Source organism: Hemicordylus capensis, chromosome 1, assembly GCF_027244095.1.
Source record: "Hemicordylus capensis ecotype Gifberg chromosome 1, rHemCap1.1.pri, whole genome shotgun sequence".
Lineage (NCBI taxonomy): Eukaryota > Metazoa > Chordata > Lepidosauria > Squamata > Cordylidae > Hemicordylus > Hemicordylus capensis.
Window position 1 is genome coordinate 160,474,597 of NC_069657.1, and position 24,995 is coordinate 160,499,591.

At 42.4% G+C, this 24,995-nt stretch overlaps 1 protein-coding gene across 4 annotated transcripts in view; it reads left to right on the forward strand.

Moving 5' to 3' along the window:
- The window catches only part of PDIA5 (protein disulfide isomerase family A member 5), a 249,934-nt gene that overhangs the window by 209,042 nt on the left and 15,897 nt on the right, over positions 1 to 24,995 (forward strand). For 3 of the 4 annotated variants that reach the window (XM_053284904.1, XM_053284903.1, XM_053284905.1), the window contains one exon: positions 11,386 to 11,456. The exons of the other annotated variant lie outside the window; for it this stretch is intronic. In XM_053284904.1, the coding sequence (XP_053140879.1) occupies positions 11,386 to 11,456 (71 nt within the window). The remainder of the gene's footprint in view (positions 1 to 11,385; positions 11,457 to 24,995) is intronic. 4 annotated transcript variants of the gene reach the window in all.

Consider the following 24,995-nt stretch of genomic DNA (forward strand, 5'->3'; position numbering starts at 1 on the left):
AGCTTAATGGAGCTGAACACTAGCAAAGCAGGAAGTGGGGGTCGAAAGCTGGGCTTTCCAACGGTGACACTAAAACCTACCGATAAATTTGTCAGCTTTTTCACTAATAAAGCATCTAGTTCTTGGGTAACAGGATTTCTGTTTTAAATCTTTAATAACCTTAAAACGTTGCATGTGATTTAATTACTAAAAAGATTACCTTCAGTATGTGGCCATGTCAGCTTTTAAAGATATGAATGTCTCTCTCTGGCAGACAATTTAGCATCCGCAATGGAAAGACACAATTTGCTGCTGAATAATGTGCTTCCCCATTAACATGTTACTACTACTGCCAGCTAATTATAAGACCACCAGATTTTAATAGTGTAGGATTTTAGCACATCTTTATAAATTCTGACTCATAGTAGCTTTGTACTGTCATACATAGTACAGGGTCTTCACCCTTAAATGATGTGGAGTTCGAGTTCTGCTCACAAAAAAACATACTACTCCCATAGCAGTGCCTGCCTCCACACTAACCCTCATGGAGCAGAATGTGGCTTTACCTAGGAGCTTGGGGCTGCAGATGTCACAGCCACTTGACAAAATATGAGATAAAAGCAGTATTCATGCAGAAATTGCGTAGGCAGAGCCGTAGTCATAGTTACCTCTATGCCCTTCCAGTATCTGACACGTGTGTGGTTTTGAACAAGTGCGCTTCAAGAGTTAATGGAATTCTGCAACAGGTTCTATGTCAGTTCTAGGGAGAACCAGGGAACTTAAGGCAGATTCCTTGGTCATTGCTTGATTCCTTGGTGATTGCTTGCTGCACCATGTTCCTTTCTATCTCTTGCTTGCAGCTGGTGGTAGCAAAGTAACAGCTTTGCTCCATAGTACATGCTGAGAAAGGTTTGGTAAGAGAAGTGCTTTTTCAATCCTGCTTGACTCTGGAGGGAATTCAGGTGGGATTTTGAAAATTTACCTCTCCGCGTTACCTTTTTAAAATAATAGGAACCCAGCTGCTTGGAAGCAACACTAGCCTGATGTGTTGTGAATAGCTTCCTGTATCTCTAGGCTGTGTACACAATCTAAAACACAACAAATATAAAGCAGAATAAAAAGAATTAAAACCATTTCACAGAATAAAAAGTTAGAACAATTTAATAGGATAAAATCAATTATACCATTTAAAATTAATCTCAGTTAAAGGCCTGAGAAAAGAGGTGTGTCTTGAGGGTCTTCCTAAAAGCAGAGATGGAGATGTTCCTATTTTGACAGGGAGCATATTCCAAAGCCCTGGGGCAGCCACAGAGAAGGCCCGGACCTGAGTCACCAGCGAACGAGCTAGTGGCAACCATAACCAGACCTCTCCAGATGATCTTGAAAGACAACAGAGTTCATGAAAAAGAAGGCACTCTCTTAATTACTCTGGACCCAAACTGTTGAGGGTTTTATAGGTAATAACCAGCACTTTGTATTTTACTCAGAAACACAGAGGCAGTCAGTGCAATTCTTTTAAAATCAGTGCTATACGGTCCCTTTGGTTTGTCCCAGACCAGTCTGGCTGCCACATTCTGCACCAATTGTAGTTTCTGGACTACGTACAAAGGCAGCCCCATATGGAGTGCATTACAGTAGTCAAGGTTACTAGCATATGCACCACTATTTTAAGGTCATTGTTGGTATGAAAACTATAGTTTTTCTACCTTTATGTTGTATACACAGACTTCTAAGAGGGCTGAAATGAAAGGACTTCAAAATTGCTTGATTGATTGTGATATTCTTGTCCTCTTCCGTTAGACATCTACATTACCAGTAGATGTACGTGTGTGTACCAGTAATGTGTATGGCAGGGATGCGTGTATACACACAGAGAGAGTGTTATATATCAGTAGAATGAATGCTCTTTGGCTTGCACTTCTGCTATTACTTGTAAATACTTGGTCTAGAAGGTAGGTAATGATTTATTGTCTTTGAATTATTCAGATTTTTTCCTTTAATGTATGGTCATATTTTGCTTTTTCCAGGGAGAGCCATCTTTCAGATAAAATCTTTTGTAATTTTTAAAAACATAATATAAAGTACAACCTCATTTATGAAAATAGCCAGGAAGGCATGTACAGAGGAATAGATAAAAAGGGCTGTAATTAGGGATGTGCACAAACCGGTCCGGGGGCCATGATGGAGGCCTCTGAACTGGTTTGAATATGGCCTGGTCCGGCGCCAGCAGGGGGTGGTTCTTTAAGGGCGGGGGGGTTGCACTTACCCCTCCCGCTGCTTTTCCTTTGCTGGCGCTCTATTTTTTGGAAATGATTTTGGGGCGCAGCATTCCTCCCTGCCACCCCGCCCCCATTGTTTGCTGGAAATACTGGAAGTAGCAATCGTGTGCACGCGCACAACTGCCACATATGTTGCACATTGCATGCGCACATTGCGTGTGTGACGTGTGCACACACGCGCAATTGCTACCTCCAGTATTTCTGGCAAACAACGGGTCAGGGGCAGCAGGGAGGAATGCTGCCGCACCAAAATCATTTCCAAAAAAGAGAGCGCCGGAGGGGGGAAAGCAGTAGGAGTGGTAAGTGCAACCCCCCTGCACTTAAAGGGAGACCCCCGCCGGCAATGGACCGTGCCTCCGCGGTTCCGTGCACATCCCTAGCTGTAGTTGACCATAACTTGCCACCATATGTTAGTTGCCTGTACATGCAGTTGCCTGTACAACTGCCCTATTGTAGGATTTCCATATTATAATTATATGTGGAATTGATGTAGATTTGTTCATAGAAGTTACTTCTGTGTAAGCATTATGTGAAGTGACTCTAAGAACTTCATATCAGTGTGTGTAAACCTACATAGACCTATAATGGCATGGATGGAGCGTCATGGCAACCCATGGCAACCACACTGCTAAGGGCCTATTCTCAGTGGCAGTTTACTACTGGCTTACTGCTGCATGTGCTCCTACACGCAGAGGGTTTGCACTTGATCAGAAGTAGCCTTGCTGTCGGATCCTCTTCTCAACTTAGAAACAACAGCATCTGACTCCGAAATTGGCAGTGTGGGCAGTGCAGAAATGAAGTGCTTTACTGCTGGAATAAACTATGGCTCTTTGGAAAGGTATGAATGCAGTGCAACAACAACAACAAATCTAGACAGAGACAGTGTGTGTTGGATCCTGCTTTCTCTGTCTCTCTCATGGTCGCTTATTCGAGCTGTATAATCAGCAATTTAAAAAGAAATCATTTGATTGATTGATTGATTGGTTGATTACTTCTACCACTTTTCCGCTTTAGCACCCAAGGTGGTTTGGTTTACAATTTAAAATATCAAAACAACAAACCAGTTCAGGTCTCTGTAGGAACTGATATTATGAACTCTTCTGGCCTGGGCCTCTCTCCTTCCTTCCTTACCCACAGGGTGCACAGATCTTAAATAGCCCCTAAGGAAGTGTGGGATGCCTCAATGACTCTCTCAGGCATTGGTGGCGTGTTCAGGAGCTGATGTCATGTGCTTCCTTGGCCTTGACACTCTTCTTGGTAGGTATGAACATGCTGAATGAATACGAGTTGTTTACCCACCACTGCACAGCCTGTGCAGAAAAGAAGTAGTTGACCACTAATGTTCATGTAAATTACTGCTGTTTGAAAGAGTAGCTGCAAATACCCTGAGCCTAGATAATATCTTCGTGCCTTTAGTGTTTTGGAATCTAATGCTTACAACAATTTTTGGAAAAGCACCTCAATATACACAACTGCAGGGGAGCATCTGGCTGTAGCTGCACCTGTAGTGAGCCATGCTGCTTTTGGCTCGTGTAACATGGAAGTTGCTCCATGGGGCAGAAAGCATGGCCCTTCCCACTTTCAGCCTCAGACCTCACCTACACTGTACATTTGGATGATATCACGGAATTGTTTGAGTAGGCTTGTTACCACTGAAAAGCATGTTGGGTTGTGCTTTTTAATGTAGATCAGTTTGTTTATAAATAGTGTGGGCAACACTACAGCAGGCTACCAGGCTAGGGCCTCCACTGTGGAATTTTACCCTCTCCTTGTGAGTATTTTTGTATGCTGCCTGCTGGGGTAGACGCTAAACGCTTGAGAATGGTGCTTATTGATTTCCCCCTCTATTTTTTCGTAGCAATGTACATAAAGTCGGTTTCTTTTCGTTCTATTTGTTTCTTGTTCAGAGAATATTCTTTGTTTCAAACGCCTTTCTATTGCCACCTTTTAAACTGTCTCCTTCTAACATTTTGCTTGGCCTACCTAAAATATGCAGACCATTTGTGCCTGTATATACTAATCTGAAACAGTCCCCAGTCTAGATCTGTAGATCTTAAATTTGACCTTCAGTATATCAAACCCAGTTGTTGAGCGCTTACTACAAGTGTTAGGCATACCACCTAACACCTTGAAACTACTATAGGCATTTTCATGATCCAAAGTCTGCCTTCATACCTATGTTTACCTCAGAGTTGTTGTCACTTACATTGGCTTTAACTCTCTTTCATGGAAAGAGTTAACTCTCTTTAACTCTCTTTCATGGACACTTTCATGGAAATGCCACAAAGCAAAACAGACAACCCATATGTGTCTCTGTTTATATTTAGGATTATGTACAAGCATGTCAGAGTTCTAGAATCCTAAAATCGTAGTAACAAAGTTGAAGAGGGGGCCTTAGATTACTCCTTGCCTTGCAGAATAAGAGTTCTGTTCACAGGTTATCTCTGTCAGCTCTCTTGCATGTTTAACTGTTTGCAGAAGTGGGCTCTTGTATGAGTGGTGTAGCATCAGTGAGGAGAACCCATGGAAGGCCCCAGATGAGTGCTGGCAAGTGGGAGGCACTTTGAACCTGGAAATGCCCACCCAGGAAATAAATCTTCCATGAGGTCCTATCTCCTAGTGCTGCATCATATATTATGCTCACAAGCAGGCCGTCTTCAGATCTTTGGACATGAAATAGCCTCCACATGTTAATAGGTCAGAAAATGCAGTACTTGGAGAGAATTCCTTTTTTCTCTTTTAAGGGAGGCAAATCTTTGCAAATACATTAATGGAATAAGAATTTGAAAGTAGGTGTGAAAGGGATGTGTGGTGAAAATGAGCCTTCCTGTTGTGGGAATGAAAATCTTCCTGGCTTTTTGAGCTTCCTTGTGCTTTAAATAGAATGAATGACTGAACTGGGTTTCTGACAGTTTCATGCACTTGGCCTTGTAAGTTGTAACAGATGAAGTTCTGCTGTTACATATGATTGCCTCTTCCCACATCTTTTCTGATGACTTCTTAATTCCTTGAGAATTCAGCACAGGATTCACATCTGTTCTGTTTGGAGACATGTCCTGATCTTAATACATGCCCACTGTAAAGTGTTTTGGCTTCTCACTCAAATGGCAGTAAAGGGGTGGGGGATCTGTATACAAGGTTGTAAACTCATTATAAAGATGCATAAATCTGTGCTTCAATAAGCTAGTACAATTAAAGCACAAGGCGAAGGAGTGGGAGATGTAGCAGAAAGGCCATTTGGCAGAAGCGGCTGCAAGATCATTATGTATATAGTATTAATGGAACTGCTCCGGGGTGATTAGTGAACACCCCTAAAATGTGTTCGGGCTTTGCGTGGGGAATTAGTGAGCTGGGGTGCAGCAATCACATGTCAGAATAATTTTTGTGCAAAGTTCTGGTCCCAGGGAAATGAACTGACAGAAGGGTCGAAGTTCAAAATAAAATAAGGTTTTATTTGAGGTTCAGGTGTACAGTGGAATAAGAAAGTTGATTAAAGCAATATTACTACTAGAAATATGTTACAGAGATTAACCAGATATTCACAAAGAGGCAATTTAGCTTGGTGTCTGAATTAAAATGACTTTCAGGCTGGCTAGAAAAAAGAACACTTTAGAGAAAACAGTTTTTGGATTTAAGAAAGAGAGCAGGGAAAGGGAGAGCCCAGAGCTGCAAAGTGATTACCATACAACCTCATCCTTCCTTTAGTGGCGGAGAACCAAAAACAGCTCGGGGGTTAGGCAGCAAGGATAAATCCAAAAGGTGTCTGTTTTTGTGCAGCCAGCTTCTTGTAGCAGCAAGTTGAGCTGGATAGATCAGGCCAGTGAGGCAAGCCGGTCTGGTGGCTGGAAGCATGAATGGCAGATGAGTAAGACACAGCCTGGTGTTATGGCGGGTGCCAAATCTGTCACCCCTACAGTGGGTGACATGGTGTAGAGACCAAATGAAGCACCCTGATTCAAGAAACCAGGGCCAGTTATTGCCCCAAATGGGCCCTGAGGCGAAATACTGGCCACTTCTTCCTGAGAAGGGAAATTCCGGTGGATCTTAAAAGGATCAATTGTCTTTGTTTGCTGTGCTTGAATAAAAGTCAATGGCATGAACGATCAAGAACAACCTATATGTAAGTGGACATGCAAGGATGGTTTCTGTTCGGTCAGAAGGACCCAGTAAACCAATCAGTAATTTTAATGAGAGCACCTCTGAGTTCCTATTGCCCACTTATCTCTTTTGTGATGGGAAAGGGAGTTGGATTCACAGTGCCTTATCTGACTTTTCTTGCTGAGGTGATTAGCGTTAGCTTGTTTGAGGCAACTGCAAATGAGGGAGAAGTAAAGAGTCAATCTTTGGACAGAGAGACCGCGAGCGTGGATAACGCGGTCTACCTAGTCATTCCCTAATATGGGGGAAGGCGTGAGGCTAATTCCCTTTCAATTTGCTTAGCAGCTGATTGAATCTGAGGCTGACCATCCCACTGCATGCTAAGTGACCTGTCCCCAGTATGCCAACAAATGAGGAGCCCATGATCCTGTGAGACTCCTGAGCATGTTAAGAGTGGGAGCTATAAGCCTGTAATCCCAAACATAAGCAGAGAGGCATCTGGGAGCCCTCAGAATAGTAGTGGTGGCAACAATATCTCCTGTGAGGCCTGTGGGATAAAAGACATGTATATATTGCAAGCGGTGATACATTTAGCATTCCCCTTGCAATTCTCTTAAAGCCTGTTGTCTGTCTCCACTCTTAAGCATTTTAAATACAGTTTCTGTAAAGTGTAAACCTACTGTTAGGAAAACACAGGTACATTATTGTTCTCTGATATTTTGAGAACATAGCTATTTTGAATCAATGCTCTCTATTGAAAAAGGCTGTGATGAGTCAGAATACTGCCGGAGCACATAGCAAGGAAAAACAGGTCATTGGGCAATTTCTGACATTGCTTGGTAACAGTTATAGATTGAATTCTCAATAAAATGTCATCCAGAAAAAATTGGTCAAAAATATTAAAGCATCAGGATTTTATCGATGCGTAGAGTATCCACACTTGCTTCTTTAGAAGTGAGATTACTCACTTCTTTAAAATGATATTCTCTTAGTTGGTGTGCTTGCAATTTGATTTACTTCCAATATACATTGCGGATTGAATAGTTGAAACTAATTAATCTAGATGAAGATTTGCAGTATTATTCAGCAGCCTGAACTAGCTTAATAATTCATTCTCCTAAAGCCAGCTAATGATTCAGTTGGTGTGCTCAGAGGCCTGAAAATTAAGTTGATTGCATGCCCTCTCATACAAAAAAGAAAACTTGCACATAATCCCCATGGGAATAAGCATGCACTGTGCATTCATGTGGAGTTCCTGTATCGCCCTGTGGCAAAATGCATGACTTCCTTTTTTCAGAGCAAATTAGAGGCACTAGAAAGCAGAGCTGGTCTTGTGGTAGCAAGTATGACTTGTCCCCTTAGCTAAGCAGGGTCTGCCCTGGTTGCATATGAATGAGAGACTAAATGTGTGAGCACTGCAAGGTATTCCCCTCAGGGGATGGAGCGGCTCTGGGAAGAGCATCTAGGTTCCAAGTTCCCTCCCTGGCTTCTCCAACATAGGACTGAGAGAGATTCCTGCCTGCACCCTTGGAGAAGCTGCTGCCAGTCTGTGTAGACAATCCTGAGCTAGATAGACCAATGGTCTGACTCAGTATATGCCAGCTTCTTATGTTCTATGTTTCCTATGAAAGCAGGAAACTGTTGTACACATTACACAGACTGAGATGGTAGAACTTGGGCCTGTACCACTTCAGCCTGCAGGTGGACTGCAGGAGGACTGCAAGTCTGAATGCTCAGAATATTATCACTGTGCTAATTTTGTACATGCAGGCACTTTTTCTGTATGGAAAAGCATTGGATGAGAACCCGAATTCTTCCCACCTGCATGGCTTGTAAAATAATTCTTGCTTGTTCATCTGCATTTCTGCCGTGTATGAGCGGCAGAATTTTATTTATATCTATGTAAACCGCTTTGAGAACGTTTGTTGCAAAGTGGTAAATAAATATTTGCCGTCATAATATGCAAAAGAGACCTTGTTCTTCTTTGTTCTTCTTTACATGATCTTTGGAGTAGCTTCCTAGCCTTCTGTTCATATGCTTACAAAACACTTCCTGGCCCACTGCCCAACTCTAGAGGACACTGCTGTTTAGTTTCCAGCATACAAGCACAGGGGGACTCACAAACATCTCACTTGAAGATGAAAAAGTGGTGGCTGTTTTCCCCTCTAACTCCTGAAGTGGCACAGCGAGGAAATGCTTGACTAACAAGCAGAAGGTTATCAGTTCGAATCCCCGCTGGTATGATTCCCAGACTATGGGAAACACCTATATCGGGCAGCAGCAATATAGGAAGATGCTGAAAGGCGTCGTCTTATACTGTGCTGTGAGGAGGCAATGGGAAACCCCTCCTGTATTCTACCAAAAGAAAACCACAGGGCTCAGTGGGTGCCAGGAGTCGAAATCGACTTGATGGTACACTTTACCTTTACCTGTTCTTTGAGAGGAGTTTTCTCCATATAAATCTCTCCAGTCAGCCTTACCTTGTATATTAGTGTGCTAGCAGAACCACTAAAGAGAGTATGAGGCAGTGTGTTGGAGCAGTGCTGCTTGTTTCCGAGTATTATATTAGTGTACAAACCCTGGGGTTAGCTTGTGTGAGGGTGCTCTTACGCATGCTCTCTCTGTGTGTGAGTGTGTGAGCTAGGGAGAAGGAAAGGGTTTACTCCTGGAGAGAAAGGGTCTCGGTGAGGATCTCATCTTCCAAGTGGGACCAGACAGAATGGTCTCTGAGAATATCAGTTACAGATTGTTCATAAAATAGCCATCACTCCCTGCTGTATAATTCCAAGGCCAGGCCTACTGTATGTTATGCTGAGTAAGGGGAAAGAGTGCCACCTATTTGCACATGTTGCACAGTGACCAAGAAACAGCAGTAAGAACAGCATTTCACACTGGACTGCTCTAAACCTGCAGGAACCTGGTTGGATATTTTAGAGAAAACCAAAGGCAGGTCTTAGTCAGTCCAGGAGTGGTTCCTGGGTAGTTTACCAGAATTGTTAGAAACTGGATTGTTTTAAGGCAAATGCAGTAGTACGTGAACATGTCCTAGACTTAGTTTTTCTCCTCTTGCACATAATTAGGTCAAAAGCTGCTTGGAGGAGGCTTGAGTAGTTTGTGGTTTGAGAGAACCTGGACAAGTCTGGTTGGCATAGAGGTAGAAGAAGAGGCTTGAGAGGGCTGTCTGCAGCAAAATGGGAGAACTGGTAACAGTGGAGGCTGCAGGAGCCCTCATCAGGGATGGAGAAGCAGCGGAGGGTTGGAACTATCCTGTATTCTTGGCCTTATAACAAGTTTTGGCACACAGTGGTTAAGCTAGGAACATCTTAATGTTGTCATTACATAGTTTACAGCTGACAACACTATCTTTGGGAATAATATCTGAGAATTACAGCTGAACTGTCTCAAAAAGAGATTCTGAGAAGCATGATCTGATGCTTTCTTGGCTGATAAACATTGAAATTGCTGAACCAATGCCAACTGGTATAGGCCACATGTGTGATAGTTGGTCAAGGTAAACATGATAGCCTATGAATCAGCTAAGAGGTTGAATCAAAGTATGAAGAGGAGGAATAGCCCTTGCCCCCCCCCCCCCCACCCCACCCCGCCACTCGTATCTTTCAAAACATTCCCATGTCACGAGTGAACAAGAAACCAGCTGACCTTCATAAGAACATAAGAACAGCCCTGCTGGCTGGATCAGGCCAAAGGCCCATCTAGTCTAGCATCCTGTTTCACATAGTGGCCCACCAGATGCCACTGGAAGGCTACAGGCAGGAGTTGAGGGCATGTCCTCTCTCCTGCTGTTACACCTCTGCAACTGGTACTCAGAGGCTTCCTGCCTCTGAGGCTGGAGGTGGCCTATAGCCCTCCAACTAGTAGCCGTTGATAGACCTCTCCTCCATGAAGTTATCCAAACCCCTCTTAAAGCCATCCATGTCACCACATCTTGTGGCAGAGAATTCCACAAGTTGATTATGTGTTGTGTGAAAAAGTACTTTGGTTTGTCAGTCCTAAATTTCCTGGCAATCAATTTCATGGGATGACCCCTGGCTCTAGTGTTATATGAAAGGGAGAAAAAATTCTCTCTATCCACTTTCTCTCTATCCACACCTTGCATGTTGTATTTGTTCATTATAAGGTTCATAACAACCTAAGGAAGCTCTGCACACAGCACATGATTAATTTATGGAATGCACAAGATATGGTGATAACCATTAATATAGATGCTTTAAAAAAACACATGTTAATTTGAATAGGTATCAAAGGCTATAACCCATGTCGTTCAGAGGTAGTACCAGATGCTACAACGGTAATTTGCTAAGCTAACTCTGATATAAACTAAAGATTGATGGTGGTGATATGGAGGAGCTAGAAACAAAGTAGATGGTCTTAAAGCCCTGCACAATAGGAACACTGGTGGTTGAGGGTACAGCAGAAAAATGCAATTGCTTCCATTAGTATCCAGATGTCATTAAAACAAGGGTAAGAAGATGGTCCAGTCATCACCAGCTTCCCCAATCTCTAGGGATGTCTCCTGTACCTCTTATATCACCTCTCACTTCTCCTTGTGCGACATCTGACCAGTCCATTAATGCCAGGCAGTGGCTGACATGCTGAGGAAAATTACTCAGAGTAGTCCCATTTTCCTTCCTAGCCAGTGCTAGTGAAACAATACCTGCATTTTGCAGTGTATTCATATGACATGAATTTTCTTAATATTTGTGTTTTGGGGCCAGTTTAGAGAATTGGCTTGGTAGTAATGCCCTTTGTATTGTGGGGCGCAAGCCAGGGCTTCACATGTACATGTGCCTGGAATTATGCAAATGATGTCGTCATGTGTGAGATTTGCCTGATAACCATAATCCTTCCTCCCCTTTTGGATATCAGGAGAATGTAATGTCTTAGAGTCAGGTAAGGGTGCTCCAAAAGCCCAGGCCCACGTCCCCACCATGCAAAGCTGGGTTGAATGTTTGAACCAGCCCCTAACTGCCTAGCATTCATTTTATGTTGTTTCTCTTTTGACCCACAGGGTGCCCACACTGTAAAAACTCCATCCCACATTTCACAAGTGCTGCGGAGCTCTTTAAAGAAGACCGAAAGGTAACCCTGTTTGAGTAGTTTGTGAGATGTTATATAGAGCATTGGGCTTGCCTTTTTCTGCTAACAACTTGATGCACTTTGTTTAATGGTGAAAGGCTGGTTTGTGTGTTAATATAAAACAAAACAAAAAACCCTGAACCAGTTAATCACTATAAATATGTTTGCTTTCTAAAGCAAGACCGTAAGCTAACTATTTCCCTCCTTTTTTATCTTGCTCTTAATTTATTCCCTTCTAAATACGGGTTGGTTAACATTATTCTTCTACAATATGCTGCATTCTTTTCAGTCTCAACTTGAGACATAACGTTCATTTCAAACTCAATGGCAGGAGTCCAAAGTAGAGAAATGTAATGTGGAAGAAAACTCTGTGTGCAGCTGGAGTTTCATTTGCTGTTGCTGCTGTAGCCAATCCTTTTAGCTGAAGAGACAAACCACTGTTCAGTCGTTGTAAAAGTGGTGTGTCTTTTGGGCAGGAACTGCTGTAGTGAAAACAGCAAACATGCAAAACTCTGGCTGTGCATATGCTCCTACTCCATTCTTACATGTAACTTCAGATGATCCTGACCTTTTTGCATTTACTCTACTTCTTTATCATGCCACCAACACTGAGCAGTTTTGCTGTTTCTTAAGTTCTCTGCAGCTTTATCCCTGTGATAGACTCCTTTCTTGCACTCACACCAAGGTTGTAGGACCTGTTATGCTACGATCTTGCCCCATGTGCCTTTTAATGTGTGAATGAATATCATAGCCAGATGGTACCAGCTGAAAGCCTTGACTGAAGAGCAGCAAATACATCTGTATAAATAATAAATTATCAAATCATGTGAATCTGTCCTGGCTGGCCAGCACCCATCCGGGATGTCTATCTGGACCATATCAAATAATGTTGCCAGATAGTTGAATAAAAGTGTGCTCTCACTGGATAAAATGCTCGATTGTTCAAATACTGCCTTTAGCCCTCAAGATGGTGATTGATGGATGGAACCCTTATTTCAGCCAAAGGTAGTTACAGCTAACATACAGAGGTATAAAATTTAATGAGGTGGAACTAAAGCTCAAATAGAGAATATTGAGTTTGGTGGTGGAGGGGCTCTTCAAGGCCAGAAACCCGAAAACAGCTTTGTTTCCCCCTCTTTTGACTTTTCAAGGTGGTGGAGATTGATAATGTTGGACTCCTCCTTCAATCATACACAATCCAATTCTGCTGAACTGTTTCTTGTGGTTTGCTAATATCTTTAATGGATATTTAACACAGGCTGTAGTATGCTACAGGAATGCAAATAGCAGAGTGCTAAGCTTCCTTTCTACTTTCTTTGGAACAATTCCTGTGCAAAATGTACCTGAGTATCTTTCTGAACTGGCTGCTGTATAGTTCACTAGGGAGAAAGTGAACAGGACACTGTAAAATGTGTTAAAATTCAGTGAAGCTGAATTTTTAAAAAGCACTAATCTCTCAGTGACTTGTTTTCTATCAAGTTCCTTAGCAAAGAGATTTAAGTTAAACCCTAACAGCTGAGAGCTCTTCTGTGTGTTCTAACAGCACAATCCTGTGTAGTCTTACCTGGAAGTAACTCCCACTGAACACAGTAAGACTTCTGAGCAAGCAGCTGCTGGCTGCTGCTATTTATGCATCCCACTTTTCAACAAGTTTCCAAAGTGGGATGGATGGATGGATAAATAGACAGAATAAGAAAATGGACGCGATTTCATACAGTTGCAGAACTGCAGCAATCCAGCTATCCCAGCCTGCCCATCCTGAGTTCACATGTGCAAGTTAATCATTTTATGGCTAGAAATATCAGTGATATTCTTTTTCTTCTTCAAGCCATCACTGGAGAGAGCATTCATATTATGCTCACTACAACAAATGTGTTGGGGGTTTTGGAGGCCTTTTGTGTGTTTCAGCTCAGATTAATGTATCAGTAAACATGAACTACCCTAAGTGTACTACCAAAGCAGGCAGTTTGACCTGTGCACCAAAGCAGGATCCTTCCTCTGTCTCTTAGGCTGCCTTACACACTATATTTTTTAGATTTGCCCATGAAATATTTTATGTATATACATAAAAATGTAATCTTTCTTGCAGTGTGTGTGCAAACGCTATATTGCACGGGGGTGTGCTCTCCAGGGAGCTGGAATTGGTGCAGTTTGCGGCTGCTGCTGCCACCACCCACCGCACCCTGCATTAAGCAGTAATCGCTCCCACGGTTCAGATACATAAGCAAACAAGAGTTGATCCGGAAGTCTCTCGGCCCTTGTTCCAGACCCTGCAGATCACGAGCTGCCCCAGACTTTATGATTAGTCTTTGTTGGGGTAGCTATGCCTGTATAGTATGTCATAGCTGATAGAAATAAAACAACGCTACAGTCATTGTGGGGAGAAAGGGAATCTGTAATGCGCATATACGGAATCCAGACCTTTAAATCACTTGGCAACAACATCCTTTTCTGTGTAAGCAAGGATTTGTCATCTTTAGTTGACTACTTTCTAAACTGTTCTTTTCCAGACTGAAATGTTATCCTTTCTTAAAGAACACTTAGGAAGGAAAAAAATTAAACCTGCCCTTTTTCATTCCTTTCCAAAAATCAATGTTCAGTTAGTTATTCACTTCCATTTTCATAACAAAAGTCAATATTTGCTCCTGCAGAGATTTATTTCCTTGAATCAATAAGCTGATGTGTGGCAGTACATATTTTAACAGGAGTGAAGCCAACTGCTCCTACAGGAGACTTCTGTTATTACAGCCTCATGGCAAGGCTGGAAAAGCAGGCTGTGAAAAGGGGGGGGGGCGAGGAGAGGCTTAGCACATAACATAAAGGAGAGAGTGTGCGGCTGGGTGGGGGAGAGTCACACAGGGTGCTTGGTTAATTCTTTTCTGATTGTTCACTTGATCATGAGTAAATAATAGTAAAGGTGTGTTTAAATTACTTAGACCAGGAAGAACATATGGTTCAGGAGTCAGTACAAAACCTAGAACTAGAGACACAAGTTTGGGGCAGTATAAACATATTTTAAATAAATAATAAACTAAAGAGAAATCAAACAGTGTTGCCCTATGCTACACAACCTACCATTTTTTAAAGTGCAGGTGTTTACTCTTCCTCCACTTCCACATGTAGTATTATGCCCTTTTATATAGCATACTGCTGCACTTCTGAAATTGCACACAGCCCCATTAGACTCTAGGCCACCATCCAATTCTGATTTTTAATGTGGTGCTATACTAGATGCTAGTACATGGGGACCTGGAGGTCTCGGTTAAGGTTAACTATAACAGACTTTCTAGTTTGCTCCTCCTTTCCTTTTCTCCACACCTCACCCTATGTGCATACTGACATCGTTCTGAGAAATGGGATCCCAGAACAGCCCTTCAGTTGACCGTTTCCCCCCTGAGGTTGTCCTGGGTCCCTGCTTGTAGTATACACTGCAAAGTCATCCCACACAAGAGAAATTGAGACTTGCTTTACCATGATTTTGTGGTGAATGCATTGGTGGCTTTGCCAGTCCACGCAAGTAAAATTGCTTTATAAGAACCACCCCACTGGATCAGTCCAAAGGTAATCTAGTCTGGCATTCTGTTTTCAGTAATGGCTGGCCTCTGCAAATCCCATAGGCAGACCATGAAGGCATGGTCTACAACTGCTCTTTATCCCTATCTTCTGTTACTCAGAGCTATACTTCCTCAGAACATGGGGATTCCATTCAGGTTCCATACCCAATAGCTGCTGTTAGACCTATTCTCTCTGAATTTCTTAGATGTGATTCAAGATCCTTAAAAAAAAAAAGAAAAAAGATGTTCTCTTGCCAGCATTGTCGTCTTCTTCTACAACTACATGAGTTTTTAAAAACCCTAAAATATACTGCCCATGTGGGCTGCAAATAGCAAGCATGCAGGTAATGCCCAGGCCCCTTGGGAGGTCCATCTTCGGTGTGGTTCTTACATTATAGTAGCAGCCCATTGTAGGTAGACTTGAAATATTCTCTGAGCAGCATGGGAACAGCACCAGCCATGCCAATAGAGAATGTCTAGAGTGAATAGAGAATGTAGGCTAGTGGTTATCACCTCAGCTTGTGGTAATGTATCCCATTAGGTACATAGGAAGCTGCCTTATACTGAGTCAGGCCATTGGTCCATCTAGCTCAGTATTGTCTACACAGACGGGCAGTGGCTTTTCCAGGGTTACTGTCAGGGTTCTCTCTCGAGCCTATCTTGGAGATGCCAGGGAGGGAACCTGGAATCTTCTACATGCAAGCATACAGGTGCTCTTCTCAGAGTGGCCCCATCCTCTCAGGGGAATCTCTTATAGGGCTCGCATGTAATCGCCCATTCAAAGGCGAACGATGGTGGGCCCTACTTAGCAAAGGGGACCCTTCGTGCTTGATACCACAAAACTTGATCTCCTCTCATTAAAAAGGGAAGGGGTGGCTAGGGGAGTCACTGGGGGTACTTTCGCTGCTCTCTCCGGCCTGCCTCAGCATGATGTGCAAGGCCCACATCAGCAGCCTGCATTGTAGGAAGTAGTACTTTCACGAATCTTCTGTCAGTCAGTGTCATTAGGCGACCCTGAGATACCTACTGTGGGGGGTCGGGTCCTGAGAGATGGTTTAGGTCTGCCTGTTCTGGATGGGGTTACACTCCCCCGAAAGATCAGGTATGTTGCTTGGGAGTGCTCCTGGATCCCAAACTCATTCTGGTTTCTCAGGTTGAGGCAGTGGCCAGGAATGCTTTTTATCAGCTTCAGCTGATATGTCAGCTATATCCATTCTTGGAGATTAGTGACCTTAAAACAGTAGTACATATCCTGGTAAACTCCAGGCTTGACTACTGTCATGCACTGTATGTGGGGCTGCCTTTGTATGTAGTCTGGAACCTACAATTGGTACAGAATGCAGCAGCCAGACTGGTCTCTGAAGGGACCATATAACACCAATTTTAAAAGAATTGCACTGACTGCCAATGTGTTTCCGTGCGAAATACTAAGTGCTGGTTATTACCTAAAAAGCCCTTAATGGCTTGGGTCCAGGGTTCCTAAGAGAGTGCCTTGTTTGTCATGTACCCTGTGCCTATTGAGATCATCTGGAGAGGTCCAGTCACGGTTGCCACTGGCTCATCTGGTGGTGACCCGGGGCTGGTCCTTCTCTGTGGCTACCCCGGGGCTTTGGAATATGCTCCCTGTTGAAATAAGAGCATCTCCTTCTTTCTTTGCTTTGAGGAAGACCCTCAAGACATACCTGTTTTCTCAGGCTTTTAACTGGATTTTTAAAAGCTATTTAATGTGTTTTCATTTTGCAAGGTTGTTTTGTTTGTGAATTTTGACACTGTTTTTAATTTGTACACTGCCTAGAGACGCATATATCAGGCAGTATAGAAATATGATAAACAAACATACATTCTTTTGGGATACAGACTGAATGCTTTAACCACTAGTTATATCCACTGTCAGTGATGTAACAGATCATCTAGAGACAAGATCATTAAATAATATGAGGCACTTGGATAGCTTAACAACATGAGCCAAAGATGTGTCTCACTCGTGTATATAAATCACTCTAGAACAGCATGTTACTGTTCTTCTGGAATATGTTTCACTTGAAGAAATCATGATCTGAACACTGCTGAAAATGGTTCTTCAGCTTATTCTAACAAATCCCATTAAGGGAGAAACTTGCTAGCTGTAACTTTCAGATAAGGCACGGAGAAACTGACAGATTATTGTTCACATTGCAAGAAACTCAACATCTTTCTGAATCTAACACCATGTAGGTGATTTTTTTAAAGTTCCAAGAAACCAGTCTTCATTTCAAACAAAGTTTAATCTCTTTGCTTTAAAAACAAAACAAAACATGCAGAGGTGTTTGTGTGTGTTCCTATTCAGACATTACACTGTGCATGTGTTAATTTTTAAAGTAGTGTTGTTGTTGTTGTTAATTCATTTCTATACCTCCCTTCCAAAAATGGCTCAGGGCGGTTTACACAGAGAAATAAACAAATAAGATGGATCCCTGTTCCCAAAGGGCTCACATTCTAAAAAGAAACATAAGATAGACACCAGCAACAATCACTGGAGGTACTGTGCTGGGGCTGGATAGGGCCAGTTACTCTCCCCCTGCTAAATAAAGAGAATCACCACTGTAAAAGGTGCCTCTGCCCAGTTAGCAGGGAAAGTAAACCTAGGTACCCTTAAATGCAGGGTACGGTCAGAGGTGTAACTAGGGAAAATAGCGCCTAGGGCAAGCACTGAAATTGCGCCCCTGTCCAAGCAGGAATGATGGGACTTGTAGTCAACAATATTTGGAAATCCTTGTTAAAAAGAACACCGTACCATCTAGACATGGTTGTTGATCAAAACCTGAAAACATGAGCCATCTCTGTAAAAGACTTAGAACAACAGTCAGGAGTTATGTGAGGATTCCAAGTGTCATTTTTTCTGTCTCCTCTCATTCTTTAAAAAACATGACTTTGTCCTAGAGGATCACCTGCCCAAATAGCCACTAGCAAAATAGGGGAAGAAGAAGGTGGTGGGGTGTGTGTATCTATAAAGCAGTGAATGATTCCTGCCAGCCTTTGTCTTATGATGACTGTTGGCTCATGATGGGGTATATGTGCATTCACCACACCAGTGCTTACTTTGACATCAAGAGGTAGGAGGATACATTAGTTTGCCACACTAGACAGAGGCATTTGCAACAGGGGCAGACAGCCAAGTTCTGCCAGGGCCAAAACCAGCCCCTGCCAGACTAAGAAATCATTGTAATTTGCCCCTTCCTGTCACAAGCAGTGTGCTGTTCTTTTATTATTGACTCTAACTCTCAGATATCCCAGTCATGGATGGAAAATTCAGGGTCAATTTACAAGAGACACATTTTCTACATGGAAGTTTCTTCTGTGCAGGTGTTGTGCAGAAACCCATGTGTAGTGACCACCAGGGGCATAGCAAGGTTGGAATGGGCCAAGGTGAGATTTTAAAATGGGCCCCAAGCCCCTCAAACTCCAGGGCCTCCACACACCCCAGGCCCCCAAGGATTTAAGTCTGATATTTCAAAATAACTATGCTGCCTGCAAATACATTTCACTGAATACACACATGCACACTTCACAGTATATAGTGATATACATTGAGTACTATATATTTGTGCTACTTTTAATGCCTAGAACACACTAGCAACACTAATTATTAAAATGGCCCCCTTGCTGCAGATTAGCAAAGGAGACTTTCAACCATGCAGGGTGAGCCTATGTTTGTTTTTTCAGAATTCTGAACAAATTCAGTAAAGTTTGATTCCAGGAGATTTTTCACACAAGGCTTTTAAAGCCCTTTAACACACATCTCCTCTGGAATGGAGGTGCTGCATTCACATGTTGGCCAGATTTACCCTGAAGTCCCTGCAAGTTATTGGGGAGCAGTTCACACACAAGAAAAATAAAATAAAAGCACAACACATGCTTCACAGTTCTCACTCAGACCTTCTGGGTTGCAAAACAACTTGAACAGAAGTGCATTTATGAATGAATGAATGAAAATAAATAAAATATACTTGTTTCAGAAGCTTTTGTAATTTTCTGCCCTGAAGCAAGCCACTTATAGGCCTTTTTAGATAGTTTTTGTTTTTAAAGCCAGCACATTTTTCAGTCTGTTTTAAATTAAATATTCAGAGACTTCTCAGTCTCGCCCCACCCCCCATATCAAAGCCCTATGGCAAGCAGATTCCTATAGGGGTGGGGGGGACCACAAAAAGGAATTCACAGCCTACCTGGCAGAAGCTGTGCTGGATGGTCTGGGCAGAGGGTCTGCTGCTGCTGCAGAGAACTCTGCCTGCTTCCTCCTTCTGGCTTGCTTGGCCTGCCGAGTACAGGCTTCAGGGAGGCCTACTCGGAGACCTCTCTGGAAGCCCCGCCCACCCGCTGATCAGCTGAGAGGCGGGGAGAGAAGAGTTCTGCAGTTTGCAAGCCTTGCCGATCCTAGGCCTCACCGATCAGCTGGAGCTGGAGGCAAGTGGCTGAGGGGCCCTGGGGCTGGGCCAGGTGGGCAATGGGGTGTGGGTGGCAGGAACTGGCGTGGCGCCCCCACCTCAGTGGTGCCTAGGGCACGTGCCCTGACTGCCCCCCCCCAGTTCTGCCTATGGATACGGTAACAGTGAACATGCCTTGTGAATACATACATATCTATACATCCATGCGTACACTGTACACAGATTGTACATGAGTGAATAGGGCATGTGTATTCTAGCATGTTGATTATTATAGAGATTACATTATAGGTGATGGTTCTAATCCAGTGGCTCTGGTATGTACAATACACTTACAGAGCTAAATATAAGCAGGTTCTTTTCCATTCATTTCACTATCAGGCTGCATGCAAAACATTGCCCCACAAGCAAGAAGAGAAACCCATGCTCACACAAAATGTCTTATGTGAATCAGAGTAATAGCCTTGAAAAGTTTGCGTTCTTCCGAAGTTGGATTATTTTTTGTCAGACACGTTAGGCAGAAATAATACACCCATTGGTATAAAATTAAACAGATTTGTAAGCATTCTTAAGATGTACGAGTTTCAAATTAAAGTCTCTCATGTTAGCACTACATGTCAGGCTGGAGAGTGCAGAAGATTGTTGTTGTTCACCCTCTGTTTTAGACATTGCATTCATCAGAGCATGCTAGTACAATATAGCCTGAGTTGATTTTGTACTATATGAAATTGGACTGAGTATCTGTAGATGGAGTTAAGACTGTTGCTGTGGTCTTTGGACACTGGGGAGCTACCATAAATAAGAGCAATGGTCATTGTTAATTCATTGAAGGCAGTTCAGGAACTGCAGTAGCATAAAATACGGCTGCTAATTTACTAACTGGGGTTAGACATATAGAACACATCTTCCCTTTCTTTAAAAAGATGCACTGGCTCTCTGGCCATTTCTGGGTCCAATTTAAGTTGCTGGTTTTGACCTTAAAAATTGGGACTAAGGTACCTTAAGGACAGCTTCCTCTTACACCAACTTATCCAGCTATTAAGACTGCTCTCGTGTGCCCTTTTGAACTGAGACAGTTGGTGGCCCATTATTGATATGGAAGGTCTTTTCAATTGTGGTACCCTGACTCTAGAACATCTTACATTTTTTTTGGTGCTCGATGCAAAGCAATTATTTGGCTTAGACCTTTTACATTATGAAATACTTTTGGTGTGTTAATATGGTTTATATGATATTTCTGCTATTGTTTTATGTTGTGTTTACATAATTATTGTTTCTACTAGCTTTACCTGCATGCTAGTACTTTATTGCTCAGTAAAAAGTTAAATCTTTTTTTAATAATATCTTCTAAAATCGCTGCTGTGCGGCAGGATGACAGTGGAGATGGCAGCGAGAGTTCCATCCTCAGGACTGCCTTCCTCCCAAATGACAGATTGGGCCATTTTTGCCCATTCCAGCACTCTCTGCGCATGCACAGGCACTCCAGGCACCTCCAGCATGCCACACATGCACATGCCATGCATCACCTTAGCACTTTATATTTAGAGATGTTTTTCATGATACATTTCCTAAATAAATCTTGATGCTTGAAAAAACCCCACATCCAGTTTGCTCCTTGAACCTTTTAGAAAACTCAGTGATCTATTTATGGTGACTTCTTTTGTAATGCTTCGTTGATCATTTATGCTCAATCAAGGCAATAGAACTATTAGGGAAATGTCCTTCACTCATAGCACTGGAACTTTAATCCAAGGAAAACTATCTGGGTGAAAATAGTGCTGACATTTGGCTGCCTTGGAGGCAAACAAATGTGCATTTGTTTGCAGCCAGTTCCCTCTTTCCAGTGGTCTTTTGGGACATAGTAGATTTTTGATATGTATTCAATATGTATCCCATGGGATGAATAGCAGTGGAAACATACACTACTGAAATAACCAAACCATCTGTTTGTACCACTATTTTTTCAACCCACTATTTTTGTTCCACTTTGTTATTATTGATTAGTGCCTGATAATTAGCAGAGAGAGAGATGGCAGGGCACATGCCTTTGCTTCAATTCGCAGAGGTCACATACAGATAACTAGGAGCTGGTTGGCTTGGAATACTGTGTTCTTCCTTTGATGTGAGGCTAGAGATATTTCAGCATTGCCTGTTGTGCATTATGGACCAAACTGTGCATTATGTTAACACATCATTAGACCTGACATGCTTAATTTTAGTTTAATAGCAGCCATGGGGGACCAGAGGAAGGGAACTTCAAATCTTTATCCCAGTCATAATCCTGATCTGGACTGCCCCTGCCCTTGCCCCGTGACTGTGATTTAGCCTTGGAAGGAAGCTTCTGTTGGTACCAGTGGGAGCTTCCTTCTAGGGTATGTAGCTCACTGGTAGAGCATCTGCTTTACATGTAGAATGTCCCAGGTTCAATCCCTGTCATCTCTAGATAGGGCAGAGAAAGACTCTTTTTATGTGTGTGTTTGTTTGATTGTTTGTCATATTTGTACACCGCCCCAAACTTTTGTCTCTGGGCGCAGTTAACAATAACATAAAATCAAGTTAAAAACATACACAAAAACTTAAAACAATTTAGAAAATTTAAAAAAAATAATAATAACTAAACATTTAAAAAGCTGGAAAAGCTTGGGTGAAGAGGTGGGTTTTTAAATGAAGAGGTGAAGAGGGGTTTTTTAAAAATGCTTTTTAAAAATTGTCAGAGAAAATGCCTGAAATCTCTTGCCTGAAATCTTGGAGAGCGTCTGCTAGCAGTGTAGACAGTACTGAGCTAGATAGACCAATGGCCTGACTTGGTATAAGACAGCTTCCTATGTGCCATTGTTACTAATCCAGATCAGTACCATGGTGGCAGCAAAGAGTTAAATGCCCCCTCCTCCATGCCATGGTCCCACTTCAAATCCCCTCCCTACAGTTGCTACATTGTAAAGCATTAGTGGTCAGTGAGTGCTGCTCCAGGAGGACGATGAAAGTAGGAAAATATCACTTTAAACAGCAGCAAACATACCTGCCTCCTGTACCCAAAATGCTCAGTGGGCAGAGGCACCCAACCTGGCATCCTGTGGGCATGCTGCCTCACCCCTACTGCTCAGTCGGTCTCCAAGCATGTGCGGAGGCCATTTTAGGAGTTAGCATGGCACAAACCTGGTCTGAGCCATTTTGGGAAGGTTTGACTCCCCACAGGCCAGATTTGACTTTTTAAAAGCCAAATTCTGGGTTATAGCTTTTGTTTCATACAAGTATACCCCTCAGGTTCTGGCAACAGTGGATTATTTTGGGCAGCAGTGATATAGGAAGATGCTGAAAGGCATCATTTTATAATGTGTGGGAGGAGCCAATGGGAAACACCTCCGGTATTCTACAAAAAAAACAAAACACAGGGCTTTGTAGGCGCCAGGAGTAGAAATCGACTTGACAGCACACTTTACTTTACTTTAGGAACATAGGAAACTGCCATATACTGAGTCAGACCATTGGTCTATCTAGCTCACTATTGTCTTCACAGACTGGCAGCAGCTTCTCCAAGGTTGCAGGCAGGAATCTCTCTCAGCCCTATCTTGGAGAAGCCAGGAAGGGAACTTGGAACCTTCTGCTCAGATGCAACCAGGGCAGACCCTGCTTAGCTATGGGGACAAGTCATGCTTGCTACCACAAGAACAAATTCATAACACTCTTAACTATATCTGTAGTTGCCCTTGTATGATTTTATGTGTCTCCACGTTTTGCATATAACCTTTTAATGCATTCTTGCTTCTCTCTTTTATCCCTTTTAAAAAAATGTTTTTATTATGCCTTTTATAAAAAATTTTACCCACCTTGTGGGTACGTGCCTCCATGTTTTTCATACAACTTTTTAATGCATTGTTGCTTCTCTATGTTATGCCTTTTAAAATGATGTTTTTTCTGATGCCTTTACAAATATTTATACCCATTTTTTAACCATTATTAACTACTGTTAACTGCAATTCTTAGATCTCGGTCATTAAGGGTCATTTAGTTTGCGGTCTTGTTCTGTTGCCATAGTTTTATTTTTAATTTTACTTCTACTTCTATGGTCTGTTATCATGGTCTTTCATTATAAGCTTGTATTGTGAACCCCTAGGCTTTTAATATCTAGCTTTACTTTTAATATGTTATATGTAATCATCTTTTTAACATGACAGTTCTTCAAGTCTATGCTCCAACAACTGATGCAGAATAAGAAGACATTGATGAGTTGTATGCTCATGTTGTATGCTTAAGTTGAGTCTGAAACTGAGAGAACATGCAAGCAAGATGGTGGTTGGAGACTGGAATGCCAAAGCTGAAAAAGGTAAGGAGGAAAACACAGTTGGCCTATATGGCTTAGGAAACAGAAACAAAGCAGGAGAACGACTTATTAGTTTCTGCCAAACCAATGATCTCTTCATTGCTGACACATTCTTCAAACAACTGTACACATGGACATCACCAGATGGAATAGACAGAAATCAAATTGATTACATTATTGGTGCAAGGAGGTGGAAGAGCTCAATTAAAACAGCAAAGACATGGCCAGGGGCCGATTGTGGAACCGATCATGAACTGCTCATGTGCAAATTCCAAGTCAAGCTAAAGCGGAAAAACAAAGCTATCCAGCTTCCACGATATGATCTTGAGAATGTACCCACCATTTTCAAGGAGATTGTCAGGAAACGCTTTGAAGTTCTGAACCTCATTGATAGGGAACCAGAGGAACTGTGGAATGAAGTCAAAGAAGTTGTTAAGGAGGAATGTGAAAAGAGACTGCCAAAGACCAAAAAACAGAAGAAAACAAAATGGATGTTAGAACAGACGGTGGAAATTGTCCAGAAGAGGAGAGAAGTTGGCTGGAAGATGGTATGTGTATGTAGATGTCAGTCTACATACACATACCAAAGAAAGTCAAGAAAGCTAAAGACCTCAGGAAGGAACTTAATAGGGAATTTCAGAAAGCTGTTAGAAGAAACAAGGAGCAATACTACAATGACATCTGTAAAGACCTTGAGGATGGAAATAGACACAGAAGAACAAGGCAAGTCCTCTGAAAGATCTCTGAACTCAGAGGGAAGTTCCAACTTCGGACTGGTATGTTAAGGGATGCGAAAGGACAGATAGTAATTGATTCAGAGAAGATCAAACAGAGACGGAAGTAGTATACTGAAAATCTGTACAGGAGGGTCGTCAACATCCAAGATACTCTAGAAGATATTCCCTACTTGTAAGAATCTCTAGTACTAGAAGATGAAGTTAGATCAGCACTCCGGTCATTACCAAGTCGGAAGGCTATAGGAATTGATGGAATAGCTACAGAAATATGGCAGGCAACAGAAGAAGAATCAGTCAAGGCTCTAACCAAACTATGCCAGCAAATTTGGAGAACGACACAGTGGCCAACAGATTGGAAGATGGTATGTGTATGTAGATGTCAGTCTACATACACATACCAAAGAAAGGAGACGAAACAGATTGTGCAAACCATCGTACAATATCCTTAATTTCACATGCTAGCAAAATAATGCTCAGGATCATCCAATGCAGATTAGAGCCCTATGTGGAAA